Genomic DNA, 18,617 nt, shown 5'->3' with positions numbered 1-18,617 from the left:
ATAATTCCAGCAGTGTGTGTGTGTGTGTGTGTGTGTGTGTGTGTGTGTGTGTGTGTGTGTGTGTGTGTGTGTGTGTGTGTGTGTGTGTGTGTGTGTGTGTGTGTGTGTGTGTGTGTGTGTGTGTGCGCGTGTGTGTGTGTGTGTGTGTGTGTGCGCGTGTGTGTGTGTGTGTGTGTGTGTGTGTGTGTGACCGCTGTTTCCCGACAACCACTTGTCCTATCTAATTAAAACTTGCCAGGTATATTGCTGGGGTCCTGAGGATGTGCCTTTTCAAGGTTTGATATTAATCAGACAAGTGGTTCCCAAGTTATGGCCATTTATTTACCAAACCAATGACAGGACACGGTGCTATGACCTCACAATTGACGTCACAATTCTTTTTTTTCTTTTTTTGTTGTATGTACGGCACGCACTACTTACTGTAATTAACAGACCGGTGTTTGAGTGTGGGTTTGTTTGTCCTTCAGTTCTGAGCTAATTACATCCAGACTTGCTACATAGGATTATCATGACCCCAATTAATGTAGCGGGGTGTTTTTACCTGGGGGGGGGGTGTCGGGAGAGGGGGATGGGGACGCAAATTCTCTATGTAAATATGTATTGTGCATCGCCGCCTTCGGGTGGTAGAGGGAATTACAAGTCCCCAACATTTACAATACAATATTCCTGTCCCCACGTTTTCCAGTGCAGTGAGGCATGTTTTAACTTCATGCAGGGAACCCAGTTTATTTTGCCTATACACCGCCCTAATAAAGATATATGTCAGAAGAACGCGTTGTATGCTTGGAACAAGATCGCCCGTGGGGCGGGTACTCTCTCAGTGATAAACATCGGGACACTACCCCTGGGCGCTCATGTGGTAGCGGCTGAACAAGACAACCAGGGAATCGCTGGAAGGCATGGATGACCCACAAAATATGCAACAGAGAAAGAAAGTAAATATCTATGGATTTTTAGCTCACCCGCACGGTGAGCGAGACGGTGTGTCAGCCAGTATCATGTCCCTCCCGGGGATGTTCACAATGGTCGGGTCATCATGTGAATAACTCCTTTGTATCTCTCCCTAGCTACTGTTCCCTCCGGTTTGATCGACATGAACCACGCCCCGGCAGCGGAGGGGCACTTTCCATCAATAACTCAACTTCTCATTGTCTAAGTCCTGATCTTACACCTCCCATTTCCCAAGAGTAACTGTGGCTGCGACTTCCCCTCCTCTCCCACCTCTTGTTCATCTGTGTGGTGTACAGTCCTCCTAACAGTGACGACTACATTTCTCTTTCTCTTCTTCTTCTTCCTCTCTGTCTCTGTCTCTCTCTCCCATTGACAAACTTTTAACCACTCATTGTCATCATGTGAATTGGCTGGATGTTGGTTCCTCTCTCACCAGCCATGGCACTTCTGCAAAGAACTTCTCTTGATCTTCTTGCGTATGGCCAATATGGGGTGCGCTAAAGTTTAATGTCCAGGTTCTGCAGCCATGTGGCTGCCTCAGGAGTGAGTTTGTGGAGGGCTAAAAGTCCTCGGTGTACTGCAGTTAGAGCAGAGGGTGGTAGGCTCTTGACAGAGGAGAACGAAGTGAAGGCCCGCCGGGCCAGTTACTTTGAGCGGTCGTACCAGGCTGGTCCACCAGCTGTTGAGTTGGATGTCCGTGGTGTTACTATCCCAATTGCTGACCCTCCAATCAACTGTGATCTACTATCGTTTGTGGAAACACAGGCTGCGGTGAACCGGTTGAAATGGGGTAAAGCTTCTGGGATCTGTGGCATCCATGCTGAACTTCTCAAGGCTGGTGGAAATGCTGTACTCGTGTCATTGCATGCAGTTCTGTGCTCAGCCTGGAACACAGGCATCATCCCAACTGATTGGAAGAGGGGCCTTGTTGTCCCTCTCTGGAAAGGGAAAGGAGATCGCCAAGACTGCAACAACTACCGAGGGGTGATGCTCCTCTCAGTGCCGGACAAGGTCCTTGCTCGGATAATTCTTGATAGGGTTCGCCACCATCTGCTTGAGCACCAGCGTCCAGAGTAGTCAATATTTACACCAAAGAGGTCAACGATTGAGGTATCCTTGCTCTTCGGGTCCTCACCGAACAGAGACTAGAGTTTCGGCAGAGGCTGCTTGCAGCCTTTGCTGATCTCTGTAAAGCATTCAATTCAGTGAATCAGGTTCCCCTCTGGAGGATTCTTGGTCTTCGTGGGATGCCACCAAAACTGATCAATCTGATGTCTAAACTATACTCTGGTACTGAGAGTGCTGTGAGATGTGGTGGTACCATCTCTGACTTCCTTCCAGTTGTTACTGGAGTTCGTCAGTGGTGTGTTCTGGTCCCCACCCTTTTCAGCACTTGTATGGACTGGATTCTGGGGACGATGTCAGAGAGATGAAGTTGTGGTGTATTGTTTGCGAATGTCAAGATCTCTGACCTTGATTTCAGAGAGGATGCAGTCATCTTTGCGGAGACTCTACATATCCTTTTGGGGGCCCTCGAGGTGCTGAAGGAGGAGTCGGAGCCGCTGGGATTACGCGTTTGTGTCAAAACTAAGATCCAGGCTTCAATGACATCTTGGATGCTGCTATCTTGTCTGTACCTGTTTGTGGTGAGGATGTTGAGGTCACGGAGAGATTCACTTACCTTGGCAATGACATTCATTTCTCTGCTGGCTGTGAGTCAGAGGTCAATAAACGTCTGGGTTGGGCCTGGGGAGTCATGGATTCACTGGATGATGGGGTGTTGCGCTGCCGGTACCTATGTGGGAGGATGAAAATCGGAGTCTTCAGGTCCTTGGTGCTTCCGGTCTTGCTCTATGGATGTGAGACTTGGACTCTGATCATGGATCTGAGATGGAGACTTAATTACTTTGGTACCAGGTCTCTTTGGAGAATCCTTGGCTATCGCTGTTCGGACTTTGTGTCCAACGAGTGGTTGCTGAGAGAGTCTCAAATGAGATTTGTTACCTGCATCGTCCGTGAGCATCAGCTGTGGTTGTATGGACATGTGGCTCGTTTTCCTGATGCTGATCCTGCTCACCAGATTCTCTCAGCGAGGGAGTCTCGTGAGTGGAGGAGGCCAATGCAGCAGGTTGATCGGCATCTCAAGGAGATGGAGATGGCCAGGTATCTGCCTGGAGGATGGCCAGACGGAGGCCCCTGGAGTACCGGCGGAAAGTGGACGCAGCGACGCACTGCTCTGGTGCATACTCCCATACCTGACCTGACCTATTTTAAGGAATTGAAGGTGTCCTCTCTCTCTCTTGCATATAAAAAGTGTTTCAAAAGATTTAAGTGGTCGAAAGCTCTAAATGATCAAGGGTCAAAGCTGTCTCACATGTCTGAAGGGTGTGAGGGGTCTAATGTTGTTAAGGTCTAAGAGTTCTAGAGGGAGTCAAGGGACTTAAGGGCTGTAAACATCTGTAGTGTCTGTGGGGTCTAAAGGTTCTCGGAGTCTAAAGGGTATAACAGGTCTCAAGGTGTCTAAAATGTCGAAAGGGTCTTCAAGATAAAAGACGTATTAGGGGTCTATAGGGGTCATAAGGGTATTAAGGGTTCTTAATGGTCCTCATGGGTCTTGAGGGTTCTTGAAGGTCTTGGGGGTTTTGTGGGTCTTTATGATCTTTGGGGTCTTAATGTTCTTGAGGATCTTAAGGTTCTTGGAGTCTTAAAGGTTCTTTGGGGGTCTTAATGGTCTTAAAGGGAACTGGGGTATTGAGGGTCTTATGGGGTCATAAAGATTCTTAGGGGTTTTAAGGGTCTTGGGTGGGGGGGGAGGTCTTATGGGGTTTTTGGGGTTTCAAAGGGTGTTTGGAGTCTGAAGGGTCTTAAGGGGCCTTGAGGTTTTTAACGACTTTAGGGTATTAAGGGGTCTTCAAGGGTTCATGGGTGAGGGGTCTGGAACTCGCACGCATGCACGGACCGCTCCTTTTATATTCAGTGTAGATATGTGCTCTGAGCTGGGGGTAGTGAGCTGAGATGACTAACTGGTCGGACTTAGGAGCGGTGGAAAGGAAAGAGAAAATAAATTAAATAAAACCATTAAAACTCGAGACCGAGTTAATTGTTTTAAATTTAGAAATAGCCGACGATTATTCGTTCAACTAAAAGTAATCGATTGTTAACGATTTATAACTATTTTCTGAAGTTTAAAAAAAACAAGCTCAAATGAGTTAAGATCCTCGTCCTCTTCATGATGACGTCATAAAAACGAATATGACGTCATTGTGATGTATCAGGTTCGCGATAAATTATCTGTGCTAATGCCCGGCTTAATTCCAGCAAGCAAAATTCAAACAGCTTGCCTAGTTTCGGAGATAATGGTACAGGCGATTTCCATTAGCGGCGATATTATGACGTCAACTTTTTTTCTCGGAAGAATTTCCAAAATCGGAGATGGTTACTGTCTGCGCGTGGGCTTTCTGCATATACATGGCAAGTTTCACGAAGATCCGATGAAAACTCTGGGTTGTGAAAGAAAAAATGTCAAAAAATTGGAATGACGTCATAAAAAATTTATATGATGTCATAGTGATGTATCATATGTGCGGTAATTCATCTCTGCTAACGCCCTGTTCGATTCCCGCAAACAGAATTCAAAAAGCTTCCCAAGTTTCGGAGATATTTTTTTAGGCGATTTCCATTAGCGGAGATATTTTGACGTCATAACTTTTTTTCTCGGAGGAATTTCCAAAATCTGAGATGGTTACTGTCTGCGCAGGGAATTTTTACATATATATGCCAAGTTTCAGGAAGTTTCGATGAAAACTGTAGGCTGTGAAACAAAAAAGTCCACAAGAACAACAACGTGAGTAAGACTTAGAGATCCTCCATGAGGATCGAAAAACTTTTTCAAGTCCCATTTCCATTATCTTCCTGCTGATTGGTTAGTCTGCACCTCGTGGTACAGTCAAGCTGGGGGGGGGGTGCATGCAAGCGGGGTCCGGTCCGGTCCATCTGCAGTGATTCCATCACGACCATTGCTCGATGGGCTGCGGAGAGATCAACAAGCTGGTTTTAACGTTCATTTTCTCCAATCGATTGAATTTCATTTTCTTTCTCGGATTGCTCGAGTCAAACACGTTTCAGTTCGATTTCAGCTTGTCCAGTTCATCACGTTTCTCTCGAGAGGGAGGACACATCACGTGTCCTCTCGAGAGGGAGGACACATCACGTTTCTCTCGAGAGGGAGGACACATCACGTGTCCTCTCGAGAGGGAGGACACATCACGTTTCTCTCGAGAGGGAGGACACATCACGTGTCCTCTCGAGAGGGAGGACACATCACTTGCCCTCTCGAGAGGGAGGACACATCACGTGTCCTCCCTCTCGAGTTCGCCGTTCAGATCTCATTTTCGAATCGATTACTTCTTATCTTCGAGCTCAATGTTTGCAATTCGTTTTTACTTCGAACCACTCAACCAGACCTCCACATACTGTATGGCCGAGACGAGAGGTTCGCACACTCGCCTCGTACCTGTCTAGCCTGGGTTCGAATCCCGACCCGGCTATAAACTGCCATCCTGGTTGTTTCATCAATGTGTGTGCCCGTCCCTTTGATGGGCGTAAAACCGGTCGTCCCGTCTGCCAGCATTCACCGGTGGACGTTAAAGATCCCATGACGTCCTTCGCGAAGAGTAGGCGAGCTATCGCCGGCACTTTGAGAAGAATAAAAGAAGAAGTAGCAGTAGAAGTAGTAGAAGAAGAAGTGGAAGTAGTAGAAGAAGAAGTGGAAGTTGAAGTTGAAGTGGAAGTAGAAGTACTGTAGAAGTAGACGCAGAAGCAGAAGCAGAAGCAGCTTGTTGGAATGGACTGGAATTGAAGAATTGCTTCGATCGGAACTACGTGGAATGTGGTTGTGCGGTTACGAGGAGAGACCACAGGACTGAGGACACCGAGTTAAAACCACCATTCAAGAAACATCAGACATGGTTAACAGATAACTTCAGAGAGTCATGAGATTACAATATGTGGAACTGCGGAACAATTGGATGTCATTGTTGGAAGTGTGAAAACAATTATTCATTCTCACGTTAAATTAAACAAAGGGATGAAGTGCAAGGTTTGTCCCAATTACAGGAGCTCGTGTCTGATCAAAAGATAATGCAACGTGGCCATCGCACTACCCACCATTGGAGGTCCTGGAACGCTACCAGTGGGAGGGACATGATTTATCGAAGAGCATGACATGGGATGAGACCTGGCTCCATCATTTCATGCCATATTTCAGCCGCTGATGCAGAGTCAACCCACGTGGTGTTACTTCAACGGGTAAAAACAGGGGACTTGAACTCGAGACCCTAAGATATTAAACCAGCCAGCTTAACCGTTACAACAACACCAGGTGTGATATGCAGACGACGGTCATGTATGTCATCTCATGGTGGGATAATCCTCACCCTCATCTGGCAAATATAATCAGTCGTTAAAAAATTAAATAGTTTACAAAGTCGAGGCTCATGGAGGAGCTAGATAACAAAACAAAATGAACAGTATACTGTACATTTACAGAGGGGGGGACACCAACAGGAGGGGTGAAGAACAAGATAGAGGGAGACTTGGACAAATAATGGATGTGGGGGTAGAGGACGATGTACGGGGTAGACAAGATGGATATTGACGCAAACACTCAGGAAGGAAAAACTGAAAACTTGAAAAGAGGGAGGAATGGGTGGGGGGGTGTTAATGGGGGTATAAAAGATCATGGTTTTGGATGGGGGTGAACAGGTGTTTTGAATCCCTGAAGGAAAGAATGAGGTGAAAGAGAATGTCAAGGTTGGTTCCACAGGTGGGAAAGAAGAGGGAACGAATGAGTGGAGGTGAGTGGGAGATTTGGAGGAGATGGGTTGGGACTGAGGTTTTGTTTGTCGATTGACCACTCAACATCGAGGTCTCGATGCTGTTTCTTTTGTCCCCTTGCGGTCTGATCCATTCAGTGTACTCGTACTAGCTCTTCCATGAGCCTCGACGATGTATACAAATAAAATATGAAGGTCTTCAAGCAGGTGACCTGAAATGTCGACACAGCCGTCCCGACAACGATAGACATCAATGGCATTGAGGCACTACCAGATTTATGGGACGACCGTGTAAATAGGGGAAGTCACAAACCCAGGATCAGTGGGACCAGGAAAGCCGCAACGTTGTGGCACGAACACCTGAGCGGTTCTTCCTGCTTTCGTGAGGATCAAGTTGTTAGTGATGCATTCAACCAAGGCACCTTGAAACTTCACCTCCTCCTGGCTCCATCCACGCGCAACTCCTTTCATTGCAATTCCACCACTATTCTGGGGCAGGGTCTGACCGGCGACAGCCATTGGGATGACTCGCTCTGTATGAGTGACCTCCCCTTCCATTCCCGGGCCACATCATCCTGGGGGAAACCATCTTCACATTATCTGCCCACGTTCCAGTTCGAGGTCTCCCTGGCTCATTCCAAGCTCGGTGCACAAACACCACCCACATCATCTCGGTCCTGTACACCATGTAGACCAGTGGCGCACGTCGTCCGCACACCTTGATGGTCCCGGGTCGTGGTCTTTCCCACAAGTGGTCGACTGTCCGTGGTCCAACGGAAGACTAATAAAGCCTCTCCATGATTCTGCACCTTCTTGCTCAGACAATGAGTAAAGGAATAGTTGAAGACTCTCTCTCCTGCACAATAGTCCAGGTGAAACCAGGTTGGACCACTCTTACAAGGGGATGACAAGACACTCTATATGGACAACAGGAAGAAGAAGTCAACATTTGTAAAGATTTCACACATCGACTGCACGGTCCTCTTTCTGATGCAAAGCTAGCAACGGGTGCCGCAGCTCGAAGCACACCACCGTTAAGGGCGTAAAGCCGGCTATCCAACCAACAACCACGAGAATGCGTGAAATCCTGCACCCTTTTAACTAATGAAGGGTACAGATGGACAAAGTAAGTGAAGAGGGGTTTTGCAGCAGAATGGACACTGACAGGACCAGGGGCCACAGTATCACAGTGAAGAAGAAGAAGAGTTAGGAAGTTTCATAAGGGAAGTGTGTTTCACTCAGACAACAGATGCATGGAATAGTCGCCCTGGAAAGTTAGTGACAACAGAAACGAAATGGTAGATAGGTTTAAAATCGAGTTAGATAGGTATCTACAGAAGTAATGGAGATGGGGCGGTACTTGCATTGCACAGGCTTGATGGGCCCAAGGGCCTCCTCCTGCATTGAAATTCCTCGTCACCATGGAGACACTGCTTCCAGATGCAATCTTGATCTGGAAATGTCCAAGTCTGGTATCACACACACACACACACACACACACACACACACACACACACACACACACACATATATATATATATATATATATATATATATATATATATATATATATATATATATATATATATATATATATATATTGTTGTGGTTGACGAAATTCACAAACCACCATTCAGGTCCCTTAGGTGAGATATCTCTGTAAGTATATGTGTAGTTAGGCCCAAACCCGTTGTCTAGAGGGAATAAATGTCATTCATGCAGGCTGCGACACTCTTCAGGATAGCCGTTTTTCTTTTACTATCTTTATTTTGGACCAGCCGCCATTACTACCACCACCAACCACGTCCCACAACGCCGCTTCACAACAACCACCAACCACAATGCCGCTTCACAACAACAACCACCAACCACAACGCCGCTTCACAACAACCACCAACCACAACGCCGCTTCACAACAACCACCAACCACAACGCCGCTTCACAACAACCACCAACCACAACGCCGCTTCACAACAGCCACGACCTTTACCGTCACAACTCGCCACCGTCGCATCGCCACCATTCTCGCGCCACTTGTGGGCGCCGATACTGGACTCGTGTAGGGCGCGCACCGAGCAGCGTGTTCAAAAACATCACGGACTTTCCACAGAAAACGGATCAAAAACGACTCACGCCCACTTTTGTTCCGTCCAATCGGTGAGCGAGGGGCGATTTGGCCCCGCCTCCAGGGCGTTGGAGGGCGGTCGCTATATGCAAATACATGGATCAAAAAGCATTCACGCCCACTTTTCCTCGGGCCAATGGGGAGCCAGTTAGAGAGGTGAAGGGTCGGAGGCAGAGGGTCAAGGGTGAAAGAGCGAAGCCACGGGGCTTATATAAACGGCTGCGTTCGTCAGTCAAGGCAGGGGAGTGTGCGGAGTTCAAGAGAGTCGTCGGTGGAGCTGGAAAGAAGTGGTACTAGTCAGAGTGAAGAGGACGGAGCTGTGGAGAGGTGACGGCGGCGAAGGCGGACGAGGGGGTGCTCGCGTCGGTGCCGGGAGCTGCACAGGGAGAGGCCAGCAACGCGACCGAGGTGGAGGAGACGCTCGCCGCGGGACCCGAGACAGGGTGATATCCTCCTTCCCCCGAGCATCAGCAACCCCCTCCTGTTTCCCCCCCGCGCTGAGATAGTGCGACAAAGGGGGCCCCCTTCCCACCCCCCTACCAGACACTGTCCGCGGTGCCCGCGGAGTTGAGGCACCACCGCCGCTCCGCGTCTCATCATCAGACGGGTAGGCCCGACACAGTCTCGGCCCCAGGCCCGCCTACCCCCCTCATCCTGGAGGGTGGTTCTCTTTTCTTTTGCTTTGGGAATATGTGTTGTCGGCGCCGTCTGTGAAGTAAAATTGTATAAGTGTTGCCGTGTGCCCGGTAGTCGGTTCGATCTGCTTTGGTGCATTTGCTTTTTGTGTAATATTGCATTGTCTTCTTCTTTTACATGTGCTTTTGGTGGAATTGTATATGTGTGCTTTCCGTTCATCGCGAAATAAATGTGCTTCATGTTGAACTGTTTTCCCGCTTCGCTTCGTCTTTTCTTTCATTGAATCTCCATCTTGCTTCACGTAAAGGGTTGGTCGTGGGCTAAAACGCCCGATAATTAATCGAACCGTCGAGGCCGACGAATAACACCGCTCGGTTATCCCGATAGTACGGAACGGGTCGCTTAAAGTGGCCCGTGTCCGAAGTCGACCTGCGGCGAGGTGCGATCGCCCGGTCTACCCTCCGTGTGGGTACTTAGGTAGGTCGAATTTGGCGAGCAACCCTATCCCACGCGGGGGCCGATTGGCACGATCGCGGTGAGACCGAAAGGTCCACCCGTGACTAGTTCCCGGCGTTAGTCCGAGAGGGTCACGACTGGATTGTCCGTCCGGTGGGCGACGTGCCGCGATTCGAGTTACGTGGCCGCTCGCACGCCGGCGGGCGCGAATCCGCAACAATATATATATATATATATATATATATATATATATATATATATATATATATATATATATATATATATATATATATATATATATATATATATATATATATATATATATGTTGTGGATGCTCAATGAAAGCCTGTTGCTGAATTGGAGAGTGGGTTTATTTCTGATTCTGAAGGACCGTTACTCTGTTACACAGCGAGGGGGAGACAGCTTCGTGGTAAGGGTGATACTGGGTGGTTTGCCATTGCCTTCCCAGTAGAGTAGTTGGTGCAGGCATTATGGAATTTGTTCAGTGTGCTTGCCGACTGTTCGCGAAGGACACCGTGGAATCTTGAACATACACCAACTCACGGCGGTGGACAGGTCGCCCAGTTTAACGTCCATCCTGGGGATGACACACACACACACATTGATGAATCACCCTGGCCTCGAAACACCGGGATGGCAGCTTATAGCTGGGCCGGGATTCAAGCCCAGGCGAGACAGCTTCGAAGCGAGTGTGTGGACCTCGAGCGCGTCCTGCCAGCCCCGTGGGTTCACTCGATATGCAAATTCTACTGTTATTATCTGACATGCTGTGCCACAGATACGAGATCCCCCATGTTAACCTGTGCTTGCGATGCTCGTCCCAAATCAAACCAACGTGCTGCAGGTGGATATTTCCACCTGTTGGACCACTCTTACAAGGGGGTGATGAGACACTATATATGGACAACAGGAAGAGTCAACATTTGAAAATATTTCACACATCGACTGCACGGTCCGTCCTCCATTGGTCACACGGTCCTGCCAAGGTATCCTCAGTGCACATCTTGCGGATTTAAAATCAAAAGCCGTTCGTGCAGGCATTGAGCATTGATGTACGGACCTGGGTCTCAGACCCAAAGCAAATCGGATCAATATATTTTTTAAAATTTGATTTAAACCCCAATGCCACACTTGTGCCTTTTCCTACATACAATTCCCTTGATCCAATCTCCTAAACTTATTCCCTCCTCCCATTATCCTCTTAGAAATTGATCACCCTTACTATGTGCCGTACATAGTACATAGATGACATCTCGATTCAATCTTGATCTCACAAGGGGCAATCGCCGATGACAAATTATTTTCAGATACCATTGTAGTTTTTCAGTTCCTATATATATATATATATATATATATATATATATATATATATATATATATATATATATGGGAGCTACGTCATATGTGTGTACGCATCATCTACTCTCCCGAGAGGTCTTGACCTCGGAAGCTAAAACTTTCAAGGATTAACGAGGGCAGCCTGAAGTTGTGCGAGTGCAAGTTTCGTTCGATTCCATCAAGTTTAAAAATAAAAAAAATTTTGCCCATCTTGGTTTTTCACCCTTTTTGAAGGGGTTTACGTACGAAACCCGGGATATTTTGAATTCTGCCAGCAATCGAGGCAATGGTCTGTTTCCTATACACCGCCTAAGTAAAAGGTATGCGCAAATGCATCAGAAGAACGTGTTTCCCGCTTGGAACAAGATCACCGATTAGGTGGGTACTCCGCCAGTCTAAATAATGCTGTTTCAGAAATCAAGAAACTTTATTACAGCATATTCATAAATGAAACCAAACCACACTTTCAAAACCAAACCACAGACGACATTTCTCAGGAAGCCCGAGATGCCTTCACGTACATTTCCTACATTTCCAAAGAGACTTTTTGTGCTCTTGTGAAAAATTTAATCCATAAGAAACATCAGCATTTGTTGTTGCCAAAAGCCTTACATCCTCCACAACCCTTCCCCATCAGTGCAAACACCATTCCTTCGGCCTCACAACACAACAGCTTCCTTTACTTCCATAAGACCACCTTTTAACATTTAGTCAAAAAGTCATGCGATCAGCAAAGTACAAAAATTTAAGAAACGTATTTAAAAAGCATTCAGAAAAAAACATATATATATATATATATATATATATATATATATATATATATATATATATATATATATATATATATATATATATATATATATATATATATATATACACCCAGATTGGAATACATGTGTCCATGATAAATTTGAGGCTGCCCTGATGATGGTCAATGGAAGGACAACAGTGTAACCATCGTATACATGTCCTTTGGTGCACCAAGAGTGCTTCTGGGGCAAACGTCACAAGCGCAATTGCAGGAGTCATAAAGCCGGTCAGAATAGTGAAACAACACGACGTACTCTCTATGAAAGGCACCGTGGTATCTTTCGTGCCCACCAACGAATAATAGCACGTGAGCCACCTGGTTTAATATCCCATCCGACAGTGGGCGCAGTCATCAACGTCCTGCCTGCGAAGCACCAGGACGATGATTTATGGTAGTGTCGGGAAGATAACCCAGACCCCACACACTCAAGGCCGCTGAGCTCGCCGGTGGGCCCCAAATTTCAAAGTCGTGTCAATTCGTTTGTGCGGTCACCGACACAGAACAAAACACGACAAAACGAGTTGAAACAAAACTGAGTACGAGTAAGAAATCTTAATTTTTATTACAAAACAAAACAAAAAAAAACACAACACCCAAGAAATAAAACACAACTAGAAACGATCCGTGCGAGTTCGACTACTGTACACGTTCGGCAGGACATCGTTCCTGTCTCAGAAGGGAGGGACCGTACACCCACAACTGGAGTCGATCCGCACATTCAGTGATTTTGAGCTATTGGGAATCAGCAAAAAATGGAGGCAAAGTGATATTTCATTTCATCCAAAAAGTGCCTGGCCATCCGAGTGAATCGAACCTTCCAACCGAGCATAAACTGCTTAATTCAATCGGTGAAGAGCGAAGAAGTGGTTTTAAAAACGTCGTGACCAATGCTCAGCTTCTGCTGGGTTGAAAACACGGGTGCTAAGCAGCAATGAATCGGGCTCTCTCGGCAGCCTGGCTCTCCATCTCATGACTCTCCCTCGTTGCCTTGTTTAAATAACCATCCAGGGCTGCCAGCAGTTTGGTATGAAGCTGGATTGTGAGTGGATAAGAAGGGGATAGGGGTTGGGGTAGGGGGAGGGGTGGGTAGGAAACAACAGCCATTATATAAGGACAGGACACCAATACACATCACACTTATTCCCAACTGGCAAAAGTACCCATCCCCAGTGATGAGAAAAGTTAAAGTTCATCCAACAATTTAAATTATTTTAGATTTTAAAAAGGTTAAATGTGATGCACTCAACATTATTCGGCCTTTTCAATTTGATTCCATTTGGTTTTCCTGTTTGCCAAAAACTTGCAACATTGGTAACTTTGGCCGCAAAACAGCCTCTGAGGCCACGGTCACATAGCCCATATTACTTCCCACACAAAGTTGTATCTGTACCCCAAGTGTGGAGTTTGTAGCTTTAAAGATGTGGCCGTGCATAAAGAACAGACACAGAGAGAGAGAGACATAGAGACAGACAGAATCTGCACAAGTCAGTGTGTATCTGTCCATCAGTCCTTACTCCAAACCCGTGAAACCGAGCGGCCACAAACTTTGCATATTTATGAAGGGAACTCCAACGTGGTGTATGAATGAAAATTTAAACAACCCTTTTTGAAGATAATTTAGGGGGTGCTCATCACAAAAAAACAAAAATGAGCCTCACCAAGATGGCGGGCGGCACACCATCTTAGTCAGACCTTTGTCAGCTCACATGAGTCTTAAACCGACATTTTTTTGGGCCTGCTCAACAATGCCTGGGCTTGGAACGGGCCGCAAAGATTTGTTAACGATAAAGTCTCTTTTTTCACTTTCCTCACTCATATTATCAAATGCCTGTTCATCATAGCTTCGAATCGCTGGGTACATTGCAATGCTTATAAACGTCCGGAGACACCAGCGTTCGTGGCTTTATTTCATTTCCGCATATGCCATAAGCTCTAGAATCTCTTAAACTAAGCCAAATTACAAAATTTAAGCTCCAGAATTAAACTTGGCAGCAGTTCCAACTGCTAAAAAAACCCCAAAAAAACTGTTCATTTGTCCAATTCTGACAAAGTTTCACATTTTGGGCATCTCTGGGAGGTGTTCAATATGACGGCGATCGCTAATCACTTGCCGTGCCAACCGTTCCTTATCAACTATTTTGTTGGAGTGCTTTAAAGCCACTTATTGAGCGCTCTACGATATTTGCACTGTCACTGGATATCGATCGATATGAACAAAGTTGAGGGGCTACTCACCTTTGTTGGCCCCACATTGTTCTGTGGTGTGTTGGGCATTGGCTGGTTCGCTGAAAATGTGCAATCCTATTTTACACCACGTTTCCCCTTTTTGTATGATCGTCTTTCATTATATGACCCATCACTTCGGCATGGATAAACACATATAAAAAAATTTTAAGTTTAATTTTTTTAAGTTTCTTCAACCATTTCATTAGAATGCTTGCTTGGAGCGCTCTTCAACCTTCGATCTTTCCAAGCTTCCATTGTGAAACCGTGGCATGGTTGTCCATGAGGACATCTCTGGTGTTAAGGTAAAATAAATAATATGATGACAACGAGTCAAAAATATTTTCAGTAACAAAGAAATGAATCGCCACATCACGGCAGGAGCCAAGAGGTATGCACAACTCACTCCAAGTTGTATCGCTGGGTTTGAATCCTGACCCAGCTATAAACAACCATCCTGGAGTTTCACAGGCAGGGTGATTCATCAGTGTGTGCCGTCTCTCAGATGGACGTTAAACTGGGCGTCATCTGCCGGAATCCCCCCCTCCCACTCCTCTCCCTTTCCACACTCTACCCTCCCCTCTCCTCCTCCGCACTCTTCCCTCCCCTCTCCCCCTCCCCGATCCCACCCCTTCTTTCCTTTCCCCTCCCTCTGTCTCTGTCTCCTTCCCCTCCCCTCTCCCCCACCCTCCCCCTCTGTTGAGGGGACTGTAGCATGTACGAATCATATTCCAGTGAGCCGACAGAAGGGTGAAAAGGTCGCTGCATGTGCGAGCATGCATGCATACAGGCAGGCCTTTGTCAGGGAGAGAGCATGGGTTTTAAATGCTCCCGCCGTTTTATTTCGAACCCGGCGGTTAAAAAGAAAAATCACGTTTGGGCACGTTTTATTGCCCTTCCCTTCCATGCCCCTCACATTGCCTTCCCTACCCCTCACAATGCCGTCCCCTCCCCTTGCACTGCCCTCCTTTCCCCGCACACCAAATTCTCTTCCCCTCATGCTGCCTTCCCTTCCCTCATGCTTACCGACTTCTAAATCTCCTCCCCTCTACACCCCCCATGAACATCTCCCAACGGTATCCGCATGCTGTTTTAAGGTACCCCATTTTGTTCAATCCCGTACCACCCCCTCCCCCCCTTCTCCACAAGTTCGACTACCAAAAGCAAGTTGCGAACCCCTCCCCTCATGCATACCTCCTCCCAAGCCCCTCCCCACTTCCCCCCTCCTCTCTCTCTCCACCATCCTCTTTGCTTCCATCCCCCTTTCCCATAGTGTATAGCGACATTTGGTGAGGCGTCGTGCCCCCACTCCCTCGCTTCCTCGCTCTTCCCCCGTTCCCCAACCCCTCCCTTGCTCTTCCTCCGTTCCTCACTCCCTCTATCCATGTCCTCATTCCCTCTATCCATGCCCTCATTCCCTCTATCCATGCCCTCACTCCCTCTATCCATGCCCGCACTCCCTCTATCCATGCCCTCACCCCTCCTCTATCCATGCCCTCACCCTTCCTCTATCCATGTCCTCACCCCTCTATCCATGCCCTCCCTCCCTCCCTCTATCTATCCATGCCCTCCCCCCTATGTCTCCCCCCCCTCAACATACCCATCAGTGAAGCGACAGGTTGTATTTGCGAGTTTGTTCAATTTTCTTGAAACACAGCATTGGGGTCCACCTTCGGCAATGAGTAGAGCTCAGACGCTGATGCTCATGTTATAAACCATGTTGTGGCAGACATAATATTGCCATTTTCAAGGTTCTTCTGGCCCAATCTGTCAATAATTGAACTCCCCGTCCCATTTCACAAAGCCACGACCCGCCTTTCTTCCATTCCCAAAGGGCAGCTCACTTGGGAAGGCCTGATGTGATGGAAACATGTGAGCCTCTGCGACACAACCATCTGATGAAAAAGGAAGCTTAAAATTCAATTAAGGTTGTTAAAGCAAACTAATTTAAACAAGTCCGATATAATTGTTAAACTGGGCGTTCCGTCTGCCAGCATTAGTTGAAAGACGTTAAAGACGGATTCGGATCTTCACCAAAATTGAATCAAATCTTCGTCACACACCCAACATGTCCACCAAGTTTCATCTGGATCCGTCCATAACTTTTTGAGATATCGTGCTATATATAGTTTTTGGCCCGATCTCTCAATGGTTAAGAAACACTGAAAAAATTATTGTAGTCAGATCCGGATCTTCACCAAAATCTAATCAGTTCGACCTTGTCGCACACCCAAAATGTCCCCAAAATTTCATCCGAATCTGTTCACAACTTTTTTGAGATATCCAGCAAACAAACAAAGACAGATAGACAGACAGACAGACAGACAGACAGACAGGAGTGAAAACATGACCTCCTTCCACCTTTGGTGGCAGAGGTAATAATAGTCCTTTGAATTCAACACACTTACACTCTCCCTGCTTGCTATCAATCAATGATGAAAACAAGTTTATCATTGAAGGAGGAGGAGGAAAATAAACAGTACTTGTTCCCAGTGCTCGAGAGGGGGCTGATTGGAGAGGGCGGCAGCAATCTGGTCAATGGCGGAAAAAGGCAGACAAAGAGGCGGTGGAAAAGCCCTGGGGATCACACCTCCCTGGATATGGAGTGGGGGGAGGGGGGTTGAAATTAAAAACTTCAACATGCAGCACGAAGCTAGCCGAACACAATTACCTTATTACTTATATTCCACATCTATTTGAAATCTTCATGGCTCATCGTTCAAATTTATCTCTCGACTGTAGATTTATGGGGTAAGGTTAACAAATAGCACATTGACGACGATTCATTTTTCCATAACAATGAGGTACCGTCAAAGGAGTGGTGACCAGAGTCAAGGCCTTGATGGCCAGGGAAGCCGCCGTAGACAAGCGGCCATGTGACAGTAGGAGCCGCAGCAGAGAAGCCAGATTACGGTGCTGGGGAGTGGGAATGGAATCATAAGTGTGAGAAAGTCAAGATGGGGGAGGGCATGGGATAGCATGAGGCATATCGGCGTAAAAGTTGCCTCATGCCACCCTCAGCTCAGGTCAGAGCAAATCAGAATGACAAAATGTTGAGGAAGGACGATGCACCTTGCACTCAAGGAGCAACCACGTAGGTGGTGGCAGTCCATGAGAGAGGACCTTGCCCATCACAGTGGTATAATATTCTTTCCCTCGCTCTCTCTTTAACAGGTACTGCAGGTAGGTCCATGCTTCATCTGCCACACTGGATAATAAAATGAAAAAAGTAAATTGAAAAATTAATACAATTAGGAAAGTGAATTTGGGGGGGGGGAGAAGTGGAGCAGGAGGAGTGAGGGGGTTCAAATAAACTCCAGGATGACCATCAAGACCAGGAAAGTGGGTGAATAGAGGGTCACACCTGCTCCCATCCTTGCCACGATTCCCTGGGGGGAGTTCGTTTGCAGCCAGCCAATCCCAAGCCTCGTTTCTTGCCTCATCTCCACCCAGCTGCAAGGTCACGCACCTCACGGCACCATGACAACCAAATTGGAATTTAAACACACGACTCGCACATCGACAGTTTTGATCAATTTTCCACTTGACATTGAATTGTGGAGCAAGATATTCATATTCCTTCCCAATCACAACCTACAGTATTTACAAACTGCACTTCAGATCTCTCATTACAGCTCCTCAATTACAACCGAAACCCACAGAACTTGTCCTCATCCCCTTCTTGTTCTTTGGCCATCGTTCTACTAATCTCACTTGAGAGCAAGAGCTTCAAAGACAGGTGTGCAAGAGAGCTTAAAGGATTTGCTGAGGGCGAGTGCCATATCAAAGAGACCCGCTTGCAGCAGCCCGGGCATGAGGTCTGGTGGTCTCACTCTGCCTAGTTAAGAAAAACAAAAACAAGGACAATCAGAGGTAGAGCAATATGACGTCGCAAAAAATATAGACATCGTAAAAATGCATATTACTCGTTTTTTGAGAGATCATATGTCATTGAGGTTTTCATCAGCAAACTACAACGGCACTCGGTAGAGCACATACCTCCGTCGGGCTAAACAATATACCTTTTGCATTTTAACCAAAAAAAACAGACAGACATGGGTAAAACATAACCTCCGTCCACCTTCGGTGTTGGAGGTAATAAGCCACTTAATGACCGCTCTCCAAGCCGATTGGTCATGGAACACACCCCTTGTGTTAAGTATCCTCCCAAGAGGGGTTGGGGAGGGATGTCGAGTCACCGACCCAACTCATCCACCAAGC

General features: G+C 46.9%; 1 protein-coding gene across 3 annotated transcripts in view; it reads right to left on the bottom strand.

Moving 5' to 3' along the window:
- The window catches only part of NUP160 (nucleoporin 160), a 100,667-nt gene that overhangs the window by 42,817 nt on the left and 39,233 nt on the right, over positions 1–18,617 (bottom strand). For 2 of the 3 annotated variants that reach the window (XM_085855276.1, XM_085855275.1), the window contains exons 30-35: positions 18,111–18,234; positions 17,761–17,865; positions 17,469–17,604; positions 17,205–17,312; positions 16,880–16,990; positions 12,711–13,205 (exon numbers count right to left, since the gene is read on the bottom strand). In XM_085855276.1, coding sequence (XP_085711402.1) covers positions 13,095–13,205; positions 16,880–16,990; positions 17,205–17,312; positions 17,469–17,604; positions 17,761–17,865; positions 18,111–18,234 — 695 coding nt within the window. In that variant the 3' untranslated portion in view covers positions 12,711–13,094. Of the gene's footprint in view, positions 1–12,710; positions 13,206–16,879; positions 16,991–17,204; positions 17,313–17,468; positions 17,605–17,760; positions 17,866–18,110; positions 18,235–18,617 lie in introns of those variants that run through there. The other variant, XM_085855278.1, reaches the window with a different exon arrangement.

Source organism: Eptatretus burgeri, chromosome 14, assembly GCF_056783735.1.
Source record: "Eptatretus burgeri isolate ZD-2024b chromosome 14, Ebu_testis_v1, whole genome shotgun sequence".
Taxonomy (NCBI): domain Eukaryota; kingdom Metazoa; phylum Chordata; class Myxini; order Myxiniformes; family Myxinidae; genus Eptatretus; species Eptatretus burgeri.
Note: the sequence above shows the minus strand (reverse complement) of the source record. Positions and strands in the feature narration are given on the sequence as shown.